At 50.1% G+C, this 17,247-nt stretch overlaps 5 protein-coding genes across 5 annotated transcripts; 4 read left to right on the plus strand and 1 right to left on the minus strand.

The window, feature by feature from the left end:
* Nucleotides 1–1,915: 1,915 nt before the first annotated feature.
* On the plus strand, nucleotides 1,916–3,634 carry N7537_009285 (uncharacterized protein; the record flags this gene model as incomplete). Its single annotated transcript, XM_056900339.1, has 1 exon — nucleotides 1,916–3,634. The coding sequence occupies one exon, from the start codon at nucleotides 1,916–1,918 to the stop codon at nucleotides 3,632–3,634; it is 1,719 nt and encodes a 572-aa protein (XP_056749007.1).
* Nucleotides 3,635–3,754: 120 nt separating this feature from the next.
* On the plus strand, nucleotides 3,755–3,964 carry N7537_009286 (uncharacterized protein; the record flags this gene model as incomplete). The annotated part of the gene is made up of 1 exon (XM_056900340.1): nucleotides 3,755–3,964. The coding sequence occupies one exon, from the start codon at nucleotides 3,755–3,757 to the stop codon at nucleotides 3,962–3,964; it is 210 nt and encodes a 69-aa protein (XP_056749008.1).
* A 1,996-nt stretch (nucleotides 3,965–5,960) lies between these two features.
* Nucleotides 5,961–6,313, plus strand: N7537_009287 (uncharacterized protein; the record flags this gene model as incomplete). Its single annotated transcript, XM_056900341.1, has 2 exons — nucleotides 5,961–6,006; nucleotides 6,060–6,313. The coding sequence occupies 2 exons, from the start codon at nucleotides 5,961–5,963 to the stop codon at nucleotides 6,311–6,313; spliced, it is 300 nt and encodes a 99-aa protein (XP_056749009.1).
* Nucleotides 6,314–6,401: 88 nt separating this feature from the next.
* Nucleotides 6,402–7,205, minus strand: N7537_009288 (Yae1 family protein; the record flags this gene model as incomplete). The annotated part of the gene is made up of 1 exon (XM_056900342.1): nucleotides 6,402–7,205. The coding sequence occupies one exon, from the start codon at nucleotides 7,203–7,205 to the stop codon at nucleotides 6,402–6,404; it is 804 nt and encodes a 267-aa protein (XP_056749010.1).
* A 3,514-nt stretch (nucleotides 7,206–10,719) lies between these two features.
* On the plus strand, nucleotides 10,720–16,999 carry N7537_009289 (uncharacterized protein; the record flags this gene model as incomplete). Its single annotated transcript, XM_056900343.1, has 4 exons — nucleotides 10,720–11,157; nucleotides 11,220–11,553; nucleotides 11,612–11,887; nucleotides 11,943–16,999. The coding sequence occupies 4 exons, from the start codon at nucleotides 10,720–10,722 to the stop codon at nucleotides 16,997–16,999; spliced, it is 6,105 nt and encodes a 2,034-aa protein (XP_056749011.1).
* Nucleotides 17,000–17,247: the final 248 nt, after the last annotated feature.

Below are 17,247 nucleotides of genomic sequence, written 5' to 3' on the forward strand. Positions count from 1 at the left end.
CCTAGATTATTGCTCCATTTCTCTCTTTGAAGAATCCCTTCTGGAGATAGTACTCGATGGATAGAGTTATGTTGCACTCGAGATGCTGCTAGTCCACTGTGAACAAATCTATTCGAAACTCTACGTGTCTGCGCTCAACATCTAACGACAAGAATGTGACCGGGAGGACGGGAGGCGAGGGTTTCTGCAGTGGATGCTCCCGTGGCGAGTTAATCGCTCAGAGATCGCGCACAGTGCATGAACTGGACGACACAGGTATTGGGCTTGCAGATCAGGGGTACTACTGGGGGATGAGTCGATACTTATACATGGGCGGGATGGCTGCACCTCGGCTGTACGTATAGCGGGATGCATGTAAGTCACACTTTTCGATGGAATGTGGGGTTTATTGGCTTAGCTGAGCATATGTCTCTGCTTTGTTTTGTTTTGTTTTGTTTTGTTTTGTTTTGGTCTGCTTGAAGGCGTGATGATCTGGGACAAATGATAGCAATTTCAGGTGTATATAATCTGACACTGGAACCCCATGAGATAGGGCGATATCTGTATTTGGATCCAGAAAAGAGGATATATTCGCAGGCTCCAAGTGAATTTGTATGGTCGGATCAGAAATCAATCAAAAAGAGTTCTTCGATGAACCAATGGCAGCGCAATGTCAGAATAACAGGTGCACAACATTTGTGATCTATCCACCGTCAAAGTATACCTCGGATCCTTGAGTGTCCGACCATCGTCTCTATATTACGGAAAGTTAGGATGGTTGATCCGACTAAATTCAACCTAGGTATAGCTTTATTATGAAATCAAGGTAAAACTAGGAGAGTGAGGAAAACCAGGAACACAAGGGACCAAGTATAACTCCTCTTCGACCCTGTAAAGGTGCAACAAGAGGTGATGTCACCATAGAAAAAGCATTAAAGGTATCTAGCCAGCCACAAGTCAAAAGTAGGAAGAAAAAACAAAATAAATAAAAGAAGCCCATGACGTAGGTGCTACAAGAACAATTTCCGAGATGGAACGTTGTGGCATCGAACTGTTGAGGCTCGAATTTTAACGTTGCTAGGAATGCGAAGAATGTGCAACCCAGTTGACCGAGCAAAGACCTAAAAAGTATCAAAAGTACAAAGTACAAAGTACTTCAAGTGCTAAAGTACAGCCACAAAGTGACAGAGCAATTGGCCATATAGATCACGGCGATCGGCAGCATTAGTGGCTGATCCCGGGAACTCCGCAGACTGTCTCTGATATCTCACATTTTCCATCCCAGCCCTCTGCACAGGACTTCTGCAGAGTGCAGATGTAGGATTATTTTCTTTGAACATTTGTTTCTGACAGGCTGGAATTTATTTCAAATGTTGAAGTGAGATCTGGTGGTACGACTCCTCGTGTGACTTCCTTGGCTTCCATAGCACATAGCACAGATCACAGACACGCAGGAAACACAATAGCACAAGAACGCAAAAGAACACAAGAACATGGCAACACCGATACAATCCATATTGTATGCCTCGGGATGTTTCTCAGAGCTATTGTACGGATCGAGTTCCGCGCGCCCTTGCTGGGGGACCCAATCGAAGGGTCCTTGCTGCAACCCCATCCCTATGGAAGGGGACCATGCAAGGTCAGATAGGTCATGATCGTCTGTGCTTCTGTTGTTTACATTGTGCATTGGCATGCATCTGTTTTTTTCGGGCTAGCCACCCGGGGCTTTGTAGTGCTTCTAGGTCTTCGAGGTTATTTTTGGTATAAACATATCCCCTTCACCCTGGCCTCCACTTCGGTCCTTTCATTCCTCATTCCATCTCTTTCTCTCCTACAGCAACTCTCCTCTCTTCGATCCATTGTGCTGTGCTTAGATCCTTGTGATCTTGGTTACTCGTGATTCCTTCTCTTTTATCTTACTCGAGCTCACAGTCCCATGGATCACAGAGGTCTTTATTGTCCAGGCGAGTTGGACGTGTTGTATCAAGACCGGAATAGATCAGAGACAACCATCTGTTACCCATCGCCCTCACCTGCGAAGCGAGGATCATCTTACTACCCGGCTGGCCCCAAGGTTGTTGAAGAGTCAAATCTCGATCCATTCTACCTCGAAGAGTCACTGGCTGCCACGCCGTCTTGGAATCCATACACATCGGACATGCGCGATGATAGCTTTGAAGACGCAAACCAATACTACACCCTGTCCTTGAACTACAACGAGGACATTCGCAACCCACTACAATACTCCGGAGCAGATCGCTCCACACTTGCACAGGTCGAGTTGGAGAATAGCTTGAGATTCCACCGATACACTCCCTCCACGGAGGAACGTAGTCCGCTGCACAGCAGCCAGGTCTCGTTCAGCTCCGTGCAAACAGACAGCACTACTCCCGACTTAACACCGAGCAGCTCATTCTCTTCTTCCTACGATTCACCAAGCTGCCCCGACGCTGTCCTTGAGGCCACTCAGCAGCTGTACAAACACGCACAGGAGGTTCAGGTCGAGCCTCGTCGTCGCTTCTATCTCCCTGCATCTACACCACCTACATACTCTCTTCCCCCTCCACCTCCCCTGCCGGTGGCTCCTCTCAACCCGGCGGATACTCGTCCTACTACACATTGCTTCCAACACTCAAACGACTCTGCTACAACCATTACCATGGGCTACGAGGATGCCACAGGATCCTGCTCCTCGCGGTCCCGCCGTAGGAAGCAGCCTCCTGCCGTCCTCAACCTGTCGCGTACGGCGAGCTCCCCCAGCGCATCCCGTCGCAAGCAATCCAACCCTGGAGCTCGCCCTCCCCTGGACCCTTCCATGATCTCCCCTCCATGTCTGATCAACCCCGTCACCATGGAACCTCACATGACTCACTTTGACCACCCTCTCTTCATCCCCGCCAACGACTGCCCTAGCCCTGTTCCTAGCCCAGTGGCTAGTTCCCCACCTATCTCCCGCCAGTGGACCGCAACCTCGATGGAGCGGCCTTCTATCTCTACTATCGACGCCTTCTGTGAGCAGTCTGTCTGGGAGTCCGACTCCGATTCCGAGTCTGCTGGCCGTAAATCCATGTCCCGCCGGCCCATAGACACACTGCGCAAGGTTCGCAGCCGTGCTAAGCTCCGTGCCGCCAAGTCACAGCCCCGGCTTCACCAAACTATGCTTGATGGCCAGGCCTTTGAGCAGTTCCCGTGCATGCCAGAGGATATCCTCGGAGAGCCTGTCCCCGAAGCTTTCCGCCCCAGCATGGACCGCCCCAGCACTAGCAAGGATGCTGTCCGGCCGAACATCGCCCTGCAGACATTGCGCCTTGTTGCTCCTTCATCCACTTCTCTGACTCGCCCTCCCCGTTCCCGAAAGAACAGCAGCGTCAACAGCTCAGACGTCGACCGCTCCGCAGCTGCCGCCTTCCAAGCCCAATTTCGACGTCGCCAGCGCTCCGAATCCCCCGAATACCTCACTTCCAACTCTTCCAATTCCGACAAGGGTGAAAAGGAGAAGTTGACCGCATTCTGCTACGACCGGTACTCCCAAGCCCCAATCACTGGAGCTTGCGAGCAAAGGCCCCTCTTCCAGCGTTTTATGAACTCCCTACGTTCGTTAAACTGCCAGAAACCCCAAAAGTCTCACAAGAAGACCAATGTTACCACCATATGATGCATTTCCCCTCGGCGTTCCGGTTCTCTGGGTTTGATTTTAACGGACGAAACACGAAACCATGCTACAACATACCGACTTTACCAACGATCCCTCCAACGATTTCATATCACTATCTTCATGTCTCCAATGTGTCTCGATGATTACGAAGACGTCCGCTCCCTAACGCCAAACTCCGATTCTGCTTCCCGCGCACCAATGAAAATAACGAATCTCCAGACCCGATTGTGGCTGGACACAGACGAGGTCAAAGACGTTCTCTATTGCGCTATCTCGCGCCACGCAACAAACATCATGTCTGGTACACAGACTATGACTACCGACTCATGACTCGATACCCTCGAGCTAACTATCTTTAATTTTCCTAGTTGTCATCTCTTTGCATTGGGTTTCTTTCATGTCTTGACTGCGCTATTCCGCGTGCTGTATTACCATCGCTCTTGTTTTATTACGATGTTACTCTCAACGGTCTTCATCCATGTCTGACTGAATCATGTCTTCCTATCACTGCTGCGATAACCAATTTTCTTACTCAATGTGCTGTCTATAATTACAAAATAGAGGAATACGGCGCCTTGTGTGCTCTGTGTTTCTATGACCCAAAATGTGCATTCTGGGGTTCTGCATTCATCAAAAATTGTTTCACTGCATCATACTTTCTACGTAGACAAAATTAGAAACCGTCATATTTTGCCTCAAACATGAATGGCCATTTGTTACTTCGTTGTCTAGGAGATGGGGACATTTTTCGGAATGCTACACTGCGGATCTCAGACGATCCTCAAAGGTATCTTCGATACTACCGCAGCCTCCGTAAACCATCCTTTCGACCGAGTAATGGAGACTATGTAACAACGGCTCCTTTCCTCTACCTTGGTGGGAAAGGCATTATAGCCCCTACACTCCCACGCACGGGGCCCCAATTACACAGCCCGCAAGCCCTGGACCACCAAGAAGGGCGAAGGGATTCATTAAACCTTCCCCTAGGCCAGGACAAACTAACACCTCAGCTAGCAGATTTTGACTTCTGCCTTGTAACAGCCAACCCGTTGCAAGAGCACGCACAACCATACTTGAACAGGCCACGTATGTAGTGCGTCATCACAGATGCCCTCTTGTAGCCGTTTCAGAAAACTAACATCGAGCGACAGAATCGAATCCTGGATCCCGGGTTCGCTAGCGTGAGAACACGAATACGCGGGTTACCTATCAAATTCTCGATGTGCAATCATTCGTACGTTCCCCACAACGGCTGCATCGGGGACCGCGGGCGGGGATCCACTGGCCGGGGATGTGGGATGGTCTTGGATCGACATGTCGAGGCGTTGAGGAGTGAGTGCTAGGGCTTGGGATGGCACATGCCAACTAACACCAACTGACCGACAATTGCGCCCATTGTACACCTCTCACTCACTTCACACCGAACTGTTCTTATTCAAATACTATCTCACCAACAGCCGCACTCACAGTACTTAAGTATGATATACGGAGTACACAGATCCAGGTCTGAGGATAAGACTCATCCCTTGCATGGGCCCCTCAACGTCCGCCAAGGGCCAAGTGCTTCATTGTCCGAGACCTTGATTTTGCACCTCGACTGGAAACACTTGAACTATATCCTTTTATCTATTCTACTCCCTGTGTCATACAAGTGTACAAGCTTGAATCAAATCTACCAATTTAATTCGCACGATAAATCCAAAGTTAAACCCACGCCATCCTCGTCTTCCCCTCAGTATTGAACCGCCAATCTGATATCACACGTCCATTCTCTCTATTCAATACAACTCCAATCAACCGGCCGATCTCCCCAATCGACACTTTGACAGGTAACGCTAGACAGGGGTTTTATTTGGACTGACCATATAAATCTCCTTCTCCCTGTGCCGGGGCTCTTCCCCGAACTCACACGCAAGGCAGTCGATCCACCGGCTGTGCGCCCATTGCGTCCCCGAGACCCGCCATCCTAGCGGGGTTCAGATCTATCGGAGTCTGTGATGTGGGGCTGTAGGGTGCTCGATCTGGGATTTGGACGTCCAGGCCTTTTTGCTGTTTTTCGGTACTTTTTTTTTTGTGTAATGACTACTCCGTACATAGAGGCTTGACGCGTCGGCCTCCAATGTGTGACATCTGACTTGTCGTTTCCTCGTGTTTGACAGGCAGGCGCCTTTTGCAGGTTGCTTTTTTGCTCTGACAAATTCAGTCCTATTCATCGAATCCATTTTAACACATTTGAGCTGTTGCTTATCCTTTTAAGAACCTGATGAATGTCTCTTAAATCGCAGGAAGGTAAAACCGGATCCCAAATCCAACTCGCACCACCACTATGGCAACACCCGTGCCTACAGTAGTGTGCAGAAACCCCAGCGTCAGTGTGTCTCAGAGAAACTCAACTAGTCTATCCCAAACAACCGAGGACATACAGTCCGGACCGGCCTTCCGCCGCGCCCATCCGGCGCATCAACCTTGCAGTGGCAGCGGAGCCTGTTCCAAGTATTTGGATACTCGCATTACCGCGGCAGGGATAGACCCTGCCCTGCAGCGGGGACCGAGCAGCCCACACCTCAAGAGACAGTCGGCCCATCTCTGCAGGAACTTAATCCTGCATTCGCGTCTGCAAGACCAGAGGAGACCTTTTCCTTCCTCCGTCCCTGTCTCCGGCAGGGCATTGTTTTGTAGATCTTCAAAGTGCAGCCTTGTGTCGTATCCATGACAAACACACACATTGTGCAAGCCGAGGGCATGTCTGCATAAATCCAAGACAACTTCAACTGTGCTCCACATCCTGGCCCTGGGCCTCGCCCTTGCCCTTGCTCTCCTCCTCCTTCTCCTTCTCCTTCATCTCCAAGGCCTCCATATTCTCCTCCCACCTCGGAACATCAACCCTTCCCTCCCACTTCGAAATAACAACATCCCCCTTCCGTCCAAGCTGCTTCTCCGCCCGTTCCTCTTCCCCATCCTGGGCTCTGGGCGCAACCTCCGCGGCGCCGCCATCAGCCCCAGCAAAAACAGCCTGCACATCCAGCTCCTTAAGCGCAGCTTCATATAGCACTCGGAGCTGCTCCCTCTTCTGCTTCCGCAATTCCCCAACTTCAGTATTGCCACCACCATCCGCCTCCGTAGATCCAGCAGCAGAAAGACCCGCCCGCACAACCGGCTTCCTCACAACACCCGGTCCACTCCGCTCCTCGAACCCGCGTAGCAATCCTTCCATAATCCCCAGCACAGTACCAGCACGCATCCCCAGCTGCGCGCCGACGGGAAATCCTCCATCGAAGCCTTCTTGCACGTGCGCGCCCTTTGAGGCGGATGTGCCGTCGCGGTAGCCTGCTGTGACGTGTTGGCGGCGAAGGCTGGGGAGGTCGGAGGGTTCGGTTGACTGGGTGAGTGGATTTGTTGTCGGTGGGAGGGCTGTGGTGAGAGCGTTTTCATGCGGCGGGGAGGAGCCGAAGATGTCGTCGAGGGAGTTAGCGTTGTCGTTGTCGACTGCGGGGTAGTCGTGTGACATTGTTGTTGCTGGGGAGGGTGGTGCGGACTGGGCGGAGGAGGAGTCTGTATGGGTTGATGTCATTGGTATAGAATACCTCAGTATTGACTATTGACTTGGGCTATGGTTGTATGATTGTATGGTTGTTGTGAGTTGTGAGTTGAAGGTTGGTCTGAGAAAAAAAAAAAGATTGCGGGTCGGCGGGGCGATCCGGCGATCCATAGAGGTCTATGGAGGTACTAACAACGGTTTATTAGGATTGGATTAGTTATTATTTAGGAATAGTTTTTAGTATGTAGTAATAGCTGTGTAGTATGGGATGCTTCGTTAGATATGGGTAGCTAGCACAATGAAATATTGTCCAAAATAACTCCAAATTTGCATTTAGACAAGGTGTAGAGAAATCAACCTCAGCGGCTTGAATGATTATCTTCTTGATAAATCCCTCACTTTTGAGCGACATCTCTGTCGTCTTAGATATTCGTAAATGCAATGAACTCCATACTTCCAACTCGAACAGCATTTTGCCACTCTAGTTGGTGCTCATTACTATAAAGGTTTTTGACATAATTTTTCCAATATAAAACTAGAATGGCTAAGACTTGTTAAAAGTCGTAAATGATCTCGGAGACACACTGCATAATGAAGTCTAGTTTCTAGTCAGAAAATCACATTGCTAGTTTCCTGGGCGTGGTACATCCATGGGGCCAACAAATCGAAGTGGACAAAAACTAGTCATTGGGGTTTTTGTTTCCAAATTTCCAAACTTGAAAGATGCATACGGGTATGTAGTACGTCTACACAGCGATAAAGGATAGAAGTGCGAAAGTCAAATAACTTCATACGTATGTCAATCTATGTTATGTCCCCTGGTTTAGCACACTAATCTAGTGGACCCTGTCTCCAGGCGATCAACCGTGGGGCACGATTCGGACCCTCGTACCTCAAGCCTCTCCATTTCACAGACATTTCCTCGTCTTTTCTTTTCTTTTGTCTTTCGAATTCTTATATACAACGTTTACAATGGATCCGTTTCAATGACTTCCCGCCGAACTCACCACTCATATCTTTCGGAATACAGACTTCGTGGGCGTGGATGGGCTGGTGCCGGTTAGACCTCTGCATAGCCCATCAATGGGCCCAGACCCCCAGTCCAAAGACCAACCCATTAGTGGGTTGGGTTGGGTTGGGCTATGGGCTTTATGGGCTATGCAGAGGTCTAGTGTCGGTATCCCAGGAAGCGAGAACGGTCTTCTAGGCGAACCCTCGTGCGGCCATCTAAGACTCTTATTATTTTAGTCCTAGTAACGTACGTAATCTATATAGCGCTATATAGAGTAGCTAGTATTGATTTAATACTTCGAATCCTAGAGGGGACTTTATTTATACCTTACTTTATAGTACTAAGTTTAGAAATATAGCTACTAGTATAAAGATAGCCCTCGCTATCTTAATAGCTAGTATAGCGGCTCTCTTTTCCTTTATAGATAACTATTAAAGATTACCTCGAAAATATATTCTTACTTTAAACTTCTGTAGCATACTATCGGCGTTAAACTTATATATAAATACCGATATTTAGTCCCAGCGCACATTAGATAGTTCTCTTCCTCTTCTTACGCAATTCGGAAATTTCCAGTGCACTCCTTTCTTTGCAAGTAGTCCCACTGGCGTCATCTCTACCACACTTGCTACTATCAAATTAGAAAAGGTTTGGTGGATTCTTACGTCAAACAGGTCCGCGTCTCGGGATCTCTCCTGCGACAGATACGTAAATGGACCCAGTTTCATCATTTGGGCCTTGGTTCAGCTGGTCAGCTCGTACCACTGAAAACCGATTAGACCTACAAGCTTGAGCAAGCAAGAACTTCTGCGTATAATCACTTCTGACACCCAACAGACCTAGCGCACAACTTAATACCTGGATCAACATGGTATTTTCCTTTTTCTCCCAACCATGATTGGAGTCAATGAGGGTTTTATGGGCATCCGGGATCATGAAGAGTGCAGGTGGCATAGTGCATGCCAATAGTGCTGTCATCATTTGGTCAAATACACGCCTCTCGATGGATCATTGCAGCAGCGGTTGGCGATTTGGGCCCAGATGAAATGGGGAGACAAGAGGGATAGAGAGGGAAATGTCTGTGGTTCTTTCGACTGGATACAAGATGAAGAGCGGATCACATTGCAGAATTGGGAAGGCTGGTTGGCCGCGGAGCTTCCGGACGATGAGAAGAGAGCTACAGAGTGACAATCAAGCGAACCGTGACGAATTCCCGAGAGTTGCCCAATTGGATTGTAGTGTACTTCGGAGCTCCCGTAAAACACAGCAATTTTCAAAGTGGCAGACTCCGATCTTTATTCTTTTCTAGTTCTCAGATGCACTTGGACATGACCTCAATGATGAAATCCACTTGCCTGTAGTGCCTTTCGATGTCATGACGTTAAACCGCCACCGCATGTAAAATGGGTAGTACTTCTGTTAGTTGATCATTGCACACGTACATGGGAAGCTAATATTATCTTTTCTCTGACGTGAAAATAAAGTTTGATGTTCTACCTTCGCCATGGTTCCGTGGTTTCCATGCGGCAGGCGGGTTTGAAATGAGGTTGGACGCGACGGACGGGGTGGAGACATGAATGTCGTAATTTTATCGGCTCGCATATTGGCCACTCCCAATATTTGAAGGTAATTCCATCTCCAACCGAGGTTATTACGCTCGCATTGCATCATAATTCTGGATATGGTAGGGATTCATTTCATATCATCATCCCCCCCCTTCATGTTAATGAACGGGTCTACCCTGAAGTATACTAAAATAATGGTCGTGGTTGACTTGGAGCTTAGCTTCGACGATCTATTTGACTAAGAGTGTTCTGAACTATGGTGTTCCTGCTAATGTTTAATAAATTGGCAGAGAGGACAGGGTGCTCGTTTGATACATTACCAGCTGCTTCAAGATTGATATTTCCATTCACACCATGATTCCAAATACATATAGCCATGGGTGCATTGGCCATGCCCATGGATGTCTTGTTGTGGTACCCATGTGGATCTGCAATCGGAGCGGTTCGTGACCACGGGAGCTTCCCCGTACCGACCCGACATCACATTCATGCTTGTTCTATGTCGTTGCTTTACTGGCCGAGGCAGCCTTCCAGCTTTTCAAATCCGCGGTGCAAACTTAATCGAGCTCAGCTTATAACAGCACGCCTCTATTTGCCAAGGATGGCTCAGAAAACTTGCCTCTGTCCAGAGAAGGGCTCTCAAGGATCTTCTGTCGCCCTACCCCCATTCACGCCTTCGTCGCAAATATGACTTAATCGACTGTCAGGCTCCGAATATCCTATGAAGCTGCGACGCCACTACCATGCAGTAGCTAACCCTTGAGTCGCAGCTGCCTCATACTGACGTCGTGGACTTTGCGAAAGGCAATGGAGGCATTATCATGGAACAAAGGGGGAAGAGTAAAGATATAAGAAAAAAGTACTCGTCTCCAGTCTGGGGGTGGAAAATACCCCTAACTATAACCTTGTTACCTCATTATTCCCATAATCTTCTATAACTTGATAAAACGACAAAGAAATACGGCCAACCATGGCTTCAGTACCACATGGCCTACCTCCTCTAGCATCCACATCTCTTCTCGGTTTACAGCGGACATCGGACCCGCTGGAGCAGCACGCGAATATAACCATGAAGAAGCACCTCAGTCAGCACCAGCAAGCAACTATGAAGTCCAGTGGAGAAGGCACCACTCTCCTCGAAGTAGTCAATTCGCTTGCACACCGGGGAAGTGACGACCTTACGGCCTCCCAGGTATCCGATACGGACTATGCTAGCCTGCTGGAGTGGATTCGGTGCGAGAGGATGAAGAAGTTGCCACCCGAGGGGAGTAGTTATGACAAGGCCCTTGTGTGGGCGGCCTTGTTTGTCGAGCGTGTGCATTCCTTCGATTCAGGGATCGAGCAGTTCGCGGGCGACAGCCACCTCGCTGCTCAGATGTCTTATGGATACTGTGCGAGTCTGCTTGCGGTATGTCAAATGCAACGCGCCTCCGGGCCTATTAAGTCAATTCACTAACCGCGAGCGGGCAGTTGGGCGAGTCAAACGCCTCGGCCCTTATGGACCTGTTTGGCTTTTTTTACCGTTGCTCAGCCGGTCTCGGCAACCTGCTGGATCGTGCAGAGCTATTTGTGGTCTCTTCCGATATCAAGGACCAGCTTATTCTCGCGTTGGCCGACTTGGTGACCCTCGTTGTCTGTGTGGCCACACACTTCCACCGGTTGCTAATTTCCTCGGAATCGGTCTCAGTAGATATCTATAGTACCTTTCCCAGTCCGATCAACAGTTTCCGTGGTCGCTGCGAGCACGTATCAGAACTTATGTGGCGTCACCAATTGACGCGAGAGGGGTTTAATGGCGATAAAGGTAATGTCACTTCAGAGCACCTAAATTCATCTAGTACATTCTGATCATAGCGAGACAGCTGTTGGAATCAATACACTCAAAGACTGGCTGCAGCCTGAAGACCCGACACTCGCTCACATCACAGAGGCCATGGCTCCCTCAGCCCAAGAGCGCGAGGAGAACACCTGTATGTGGGTGAAACCTTTCCTGACGCGGTTCTTGAAAGGCGAGCGGCAGGTGCTCTCTATCATCGGCAAGCCGGGATCCGGCAAGACGGTCTTGTCAACGGTGATCAACGATTACCTACAGCATCACGTAGGAGGGACGAGATATACGTCCATTCTGGCACCTATCAGTTAGTATTCCTGCCTTCAAACCCTGCCTACATCGTTTTGACTAGTCTTGGCCAGATGGTCGGATTCCCGCCAGCACGGCCCCGAGCGCCGTGATCAAGGGGATATTGTCCCAAATGTTCAACAAACACCTCGGCAATGTGCAGTTGTATCAGGTTTTGGCAGATGCTTACAATCAGAGCCAGCGTACTGTCGACGAAGCATTATTTGACGATCTGCTTTGGAATGCCCTGGCACATGCCCTTCAGGCCAGTCTATCGAGCGCTAGGGAGCTGGTTCTAGTCGTCGACGGTGTTGACGAGGCCAGCTGCGCGGAGAGAGCCTTGTTGCACCGACTTCATGAGGCGGCGTCCAAAAACCCCTCCATGAAGCTGATCACGCTCGCATCTCAGGAAGTGGACTCAATTGTCTCTCAGACGACGGTGCGAGCCACGCTGGGGCTCATATTCGATGACGTTGCTGCAGTTACACGCAGGATCCTTTACCAGAGCCACGCCTTTAACACCATGTCTGACGAAGACCAAGAGTTGACGGTGGGCCGTATCACAGAGGCATCTGATGGCTCCTTCCTCTGGGCAAAGCTGGCCGCCAAGCACGTGCGCGATGAACACCTGCCAAATAAGTCCGCGCTTTCCAAGTCTGTTGAGAGCATCGTGAAAGCGGGATACAAAATCACCGACCATGTTTCACACACCTTGCAGCCCAAGCTCGACGAGGATACGAAGAAGATTCTTGTTTGGCTGGCCACCGCGAGCCGCCCTCTCTCCCAGCAGGAATTGGCCGCTCTTCTCTCCATGCAGCCCAACAAGGCCGAAGTCACTGAGCACGGCGACATTGACCTCCTTCAAGTACTGAAACCGGTCGCCTCACTTGTGTTCTTCCAAAACAATTTGGTCTATCTTAGGCACGCGCAGGTGCGTGTTTCTATTCTGGACATCTTCTCCAAGGGTAAAATCCTGCCCGCGCTCAAGGATCGGAATGTGGACTTTGCCCAAAGGCTCCTATTATACGCAAAGCACAGTGTGACCGATGGCCATGAGCCCTCTTTGGATCCACTGAACGGGCGGGTGACAGAACACTTACTGGAGAAACATCCCCTGCTGGACTTTGCGCTTCGGTACTGGCCAAGTTATGTCAACATTGCGTTTGGGTGCACCAACGACCAAGAGGTCACTAAAGCGGGCAAGAGCTTACGATCTGTCTTCCCCACCAGCCCTGCTGTGCCACTTCTAGAGATGACTGTGTGGACGAGCAAGACGACTCCGTCGCTCCGGTCCATTCACAGGATTCAAAAATTACTGTACCGCGAAATTCTGAACAGTAACCACCCTGCCACTCTGCAGGCTATAATCTCCCAGGCGCTGTTCCACAAACAGATCTACATCAGTGCGCCTGCCGAGAGCGGCCAAATTTTCTATGAGGCGGCGACAATCTGCCAAAATATGCTATCCGTCCGACATCTCATCACTATGCAGATGGCACAGTTCTTCTTGGAGAGCACAGCTGAACAAGTCACTGAGTCTAAGACGGAAGTCATGACCCGGCGTGTCGAAATGCTCCAACTACTAGTGGAATGCTATAAGGTCCACTACGGGGGTACAAGTGATATGGTCACCTCCACACTGACGCAGTTGTCCGAGCATTATACTTCCATAAAAGAGTACCGCAAAGCCCAGGAGATCACTATGTCCCTGGAAGGTTCCGTCACCGACAGTACAACCCAGCGGAAAGGGTCTAGACAGGTGGACGATTCTTTACTGGTTCACCTCCACGGCCGGAAAGAGACGCCGACAGAGACCGGCACCACCCTGACTTTGGATGGGATAGAGGTGGATGAGTTGATTACCTGGTCCTTTGACCTGGAAACTCACTTGGCCGAAGCCGAGCGACGGAAGAGAGAGAATCTCATTACGGAAGCTGAACAAACTTATGTGGAGCTCTGGCAACAGGCTAGCCAGGAGTATCGGCTTAATCATTCTACTGAGCACAAGCTCACAATGTTGCGAGCTGTTCTCGCGTATGCTAAATTCCTTGAAGGCCAGAAGAGAAACACTGAAACAGCCTCGATCGTTGCCGGATTTTGGGAAGAGTACGAGAAAACCGCCCCCAGCCCTGAAGCCGTGGTGCCACATCTGCTGGAGCTTGCTCAGGTGATGAAGTCCGCGGGGCTGTCCGTGTTGGCCATCGAAGTCTACAAACACTGCGCACAGAATACTAGCAGCCAAAGTTCCATCCACAAAGACGTGGAAAAGTACATCCAGTCCGCCTCTCTGGAAGTGATGCGCTCACAATCAATGGTGACGGAGTCCACCCTCAAGGAAACCGTGTGCAGCGCATCCAGCGCCGAGCAGGTTTCCACCACAGCGACCACATCACTGATCGAAATGTACGTGTCTCAACACCGGTGGCATGACGCTACAAGTGTGTTGAAACGAGTACTGCGAATTTTGTGGCCATCGTTGTTTGCGCCCTCGCTCGAAGAAGTCGCCCTGCCATCCACCAAAGTTGAATACTGTATTGAACTCGCACAGCATCTCGCCGACTGCTATCGCTCCCGCCGTCTCCCAATCAAGGAAGAGGATATACGAACCCGGGTTTATCGTGCAGCTCGACGCGATCGGCCAGCGTGCGGATATCAAACCTTGGAGCGAGTCACAATGAACCTTCTTCGTCTATACGAACGTACCTCTCAAACCGATAAGGTCATCACCGTTCACCAGAATATACTCCAAGATTACACCAAGAGATTTGGCGGGGAACATCCCATTGTGATCCAAAAGCTTTGGACCCTGGCGAGACTGACGCACCCACAGCCTATCGCAATGGACTACTACCAGAAGATCGTCCATATCCTGAACAAGGACTCGGAGACCTGCCACCCGGATGCGTTCGAGCCCCTCCTGATTGTGGCAACTGAGCTATTGAAACAAGGCCGTTACGCGGACGCGCTGAAGCCCTGCCAAGTGTTGTTCACGACCCTGCAGAACCCTACGATCAGCTCGAAATTGCAGGATCAGGCATTTGTTCAAAGCATCTATGAACGTTATGTGTACTGTCTACGCGTGGCTCGCAGTGACATCACCATCATTCATGACGTGACGGTGAAATATCGCAAAGCGTGCATTAACATTTTCGGTGCAAACGCGTCAATCACCATTCAGGCGACGAACACGCTGGCGAACATCAGCCAACAGTCCAAGAAGTATGACACGGAAGCGATCCAGCTCTACGAAGAACTGTTGAGGGTCAAAAACAGTGAAGTTGAAATCGACCATCAGGACATCCGTGCCATTCTGCAGGCTATCTATGAGCAACAGAATGCCTCCTTGACTGCTTTGAAAGTGGAGAACATGTCGACAAAAGACCTACAGAAGGTGGAGTCTATTCGCACTCAACGACTAAAATCCATCCGCTCCAGCTATGGATGGGCACACGAAGAAGCCCTGTCCCAGATGGAGGAGATTGTCTCACTATATGCCAAACAGAACAAGGCACAGGCTGCTACCTCATTGCTGGAGGAAGCAACGGTGCAAGTACTTTCCACTGAGATATCCTCTATCAAGCTCACTGCGGCGGCCAAGAGCATTGCATCTGGCTATATCGCAGCCGGTCAACTTCAAAAGGCGAGGGATCTCTCAGACGAGATTTATCTCCAGATAATGACCAAGGATGGGAGAAGTCCCAGTGCCCTTGGCTTGAACCAGAGTTCAAACCACCGGCTGGGCCTCTTTTTCCTGGCTCAATTCGAACACATCATACGGGAATCCGCAAACGCCTCAACCACGTTGAATGAGATCTACGCTGCCCTGACCAAGGAGTATCTGTGCTTTGAACAGTTCCGCGAAGCCCTAAGCTCAAAGACTAGCAATCTGCAACATACGACGGCCACGGTGGCCCGCCTGCACGCGTTCCTACTCAGCGGCGGTCGTCGGTCGGCTGCCACGCAGGTGGTGGATCAGTACACCAGCTTCTTCCTGGCGTCTGAGGGCTCCAGCCTGGATATGAACTCCAACCAGGCAAAGGTATTTACTGAGACGCTCCTTGAGTATTTTAGCAACCATGCCTCGCGCAATTTCCTTCGTTCAGTGGCCATCGCTAGCTACAACCGCGTAGCCCAGCAGCTCGAATCCGGAGATTACCAGTCCGCCTGCGACCTCGCGTTGGCGGCGATGAAATATGTTGCTGCCCACCACGGCTACTCGGACCAGGCGACAAGCAAGCTGGTGTTTAAGCTTGGCCTACTCATCGCTGGCCGAGAAATTGACGCGCCACCCGCAGCCTTTGTCCAAAAGCAGATGCTAGGCGTCTCAGCGACGATTCTGCGTGACACGCTAGGCTATTTCAAAGAGCACAACATTGAACTCGCACAGCTAGATCTAGCAAATGTCAATAGCTTGATCAAGGTTCTCGATGAGCAACACGACTACCACACCTTGGCCTGGGTTCTCACCTCCCTCTGGAACAGCCGGGATACCTATACGTTGTTACAGCCACAACATGCCTATACACTTGCTCTCGGGCGCATGCTAGTTATTACACGCTACCTCATTGGTGACTACGCAGCCTCCGTTCGGCTCGCAGAAGACCTTGTGTACAACTGCGCTCGTGTCCATGGGCCCCGCCACCCGAGTACTATCGAGATGACCGTGCTACTATCGCAGATGTACACCAGCATGGCTCAAGGCTATCAAGAACAGAAGGGTCGACACGAGCTAGCCTATCGGTACTATCGGAAAGCGGCGGCCCTGCATGAAAATGCCCTACGCGTGTTTATCGACCCGTCCTCGGCGTCTGCAAGCGATGTGGACATGGAGGTCATCTCTGGCATGTCATCACCCTCATCCTCCGCCAGTCCAGGAGAAAAGGAAGAAGGAAAACATGTCCGACAGCACTTGCACATGCTCAAACTTGCCGTCGAGCGCCTTGGAGATTGGCCCAAGGATTACTCTGAATATGAACGGCTTAACCAAGATCTGTTTAACACATTTGCGAATGACCTGGAGGGGGTTGATGGCATCGACAAATGGAATTTGCAGTCGTTCGGGTCCGGGCAGGCTGAGGCAAGTGATGATCTTGTTTCCTTTCATCGCGAGCACCTGGCGATTGCCATTTGAGTGCGAATCGGTTCACATTCAAAAGTTGGGTCTGTTTTACTTTTTTTTGTTTTACTTTTTTGTCTTGATTCTGTTCATCTATTTTTGTGAACCTCTTTCGCTTTGGGATTTCTGCAGCGATTCAGTCCATCCTTGACTTGTGAGGCGGATATGCCATTCAACGATTACTGGAATAATGCTTCGCTGCTTGTGAGGATCCAGTAGGAACCCAAGAGATAACTAACTCACTTCAGTTGGAAATCTAAATT

The sequence above is a fragment of the Penicillium hordei genome (assembly GCF_028827395.1).
Source record: "Penicillium hordei strain IBT 12815 chromosome Unknown utg000005l_segment0_segment0, whole genome shotgun sequence".
NCBI lineage: Eukaryota > Fungi > Ascomycota > Eurotiomycetes > Eurotiales > Aspergillaceae > Penicillium > Penicillium hordei.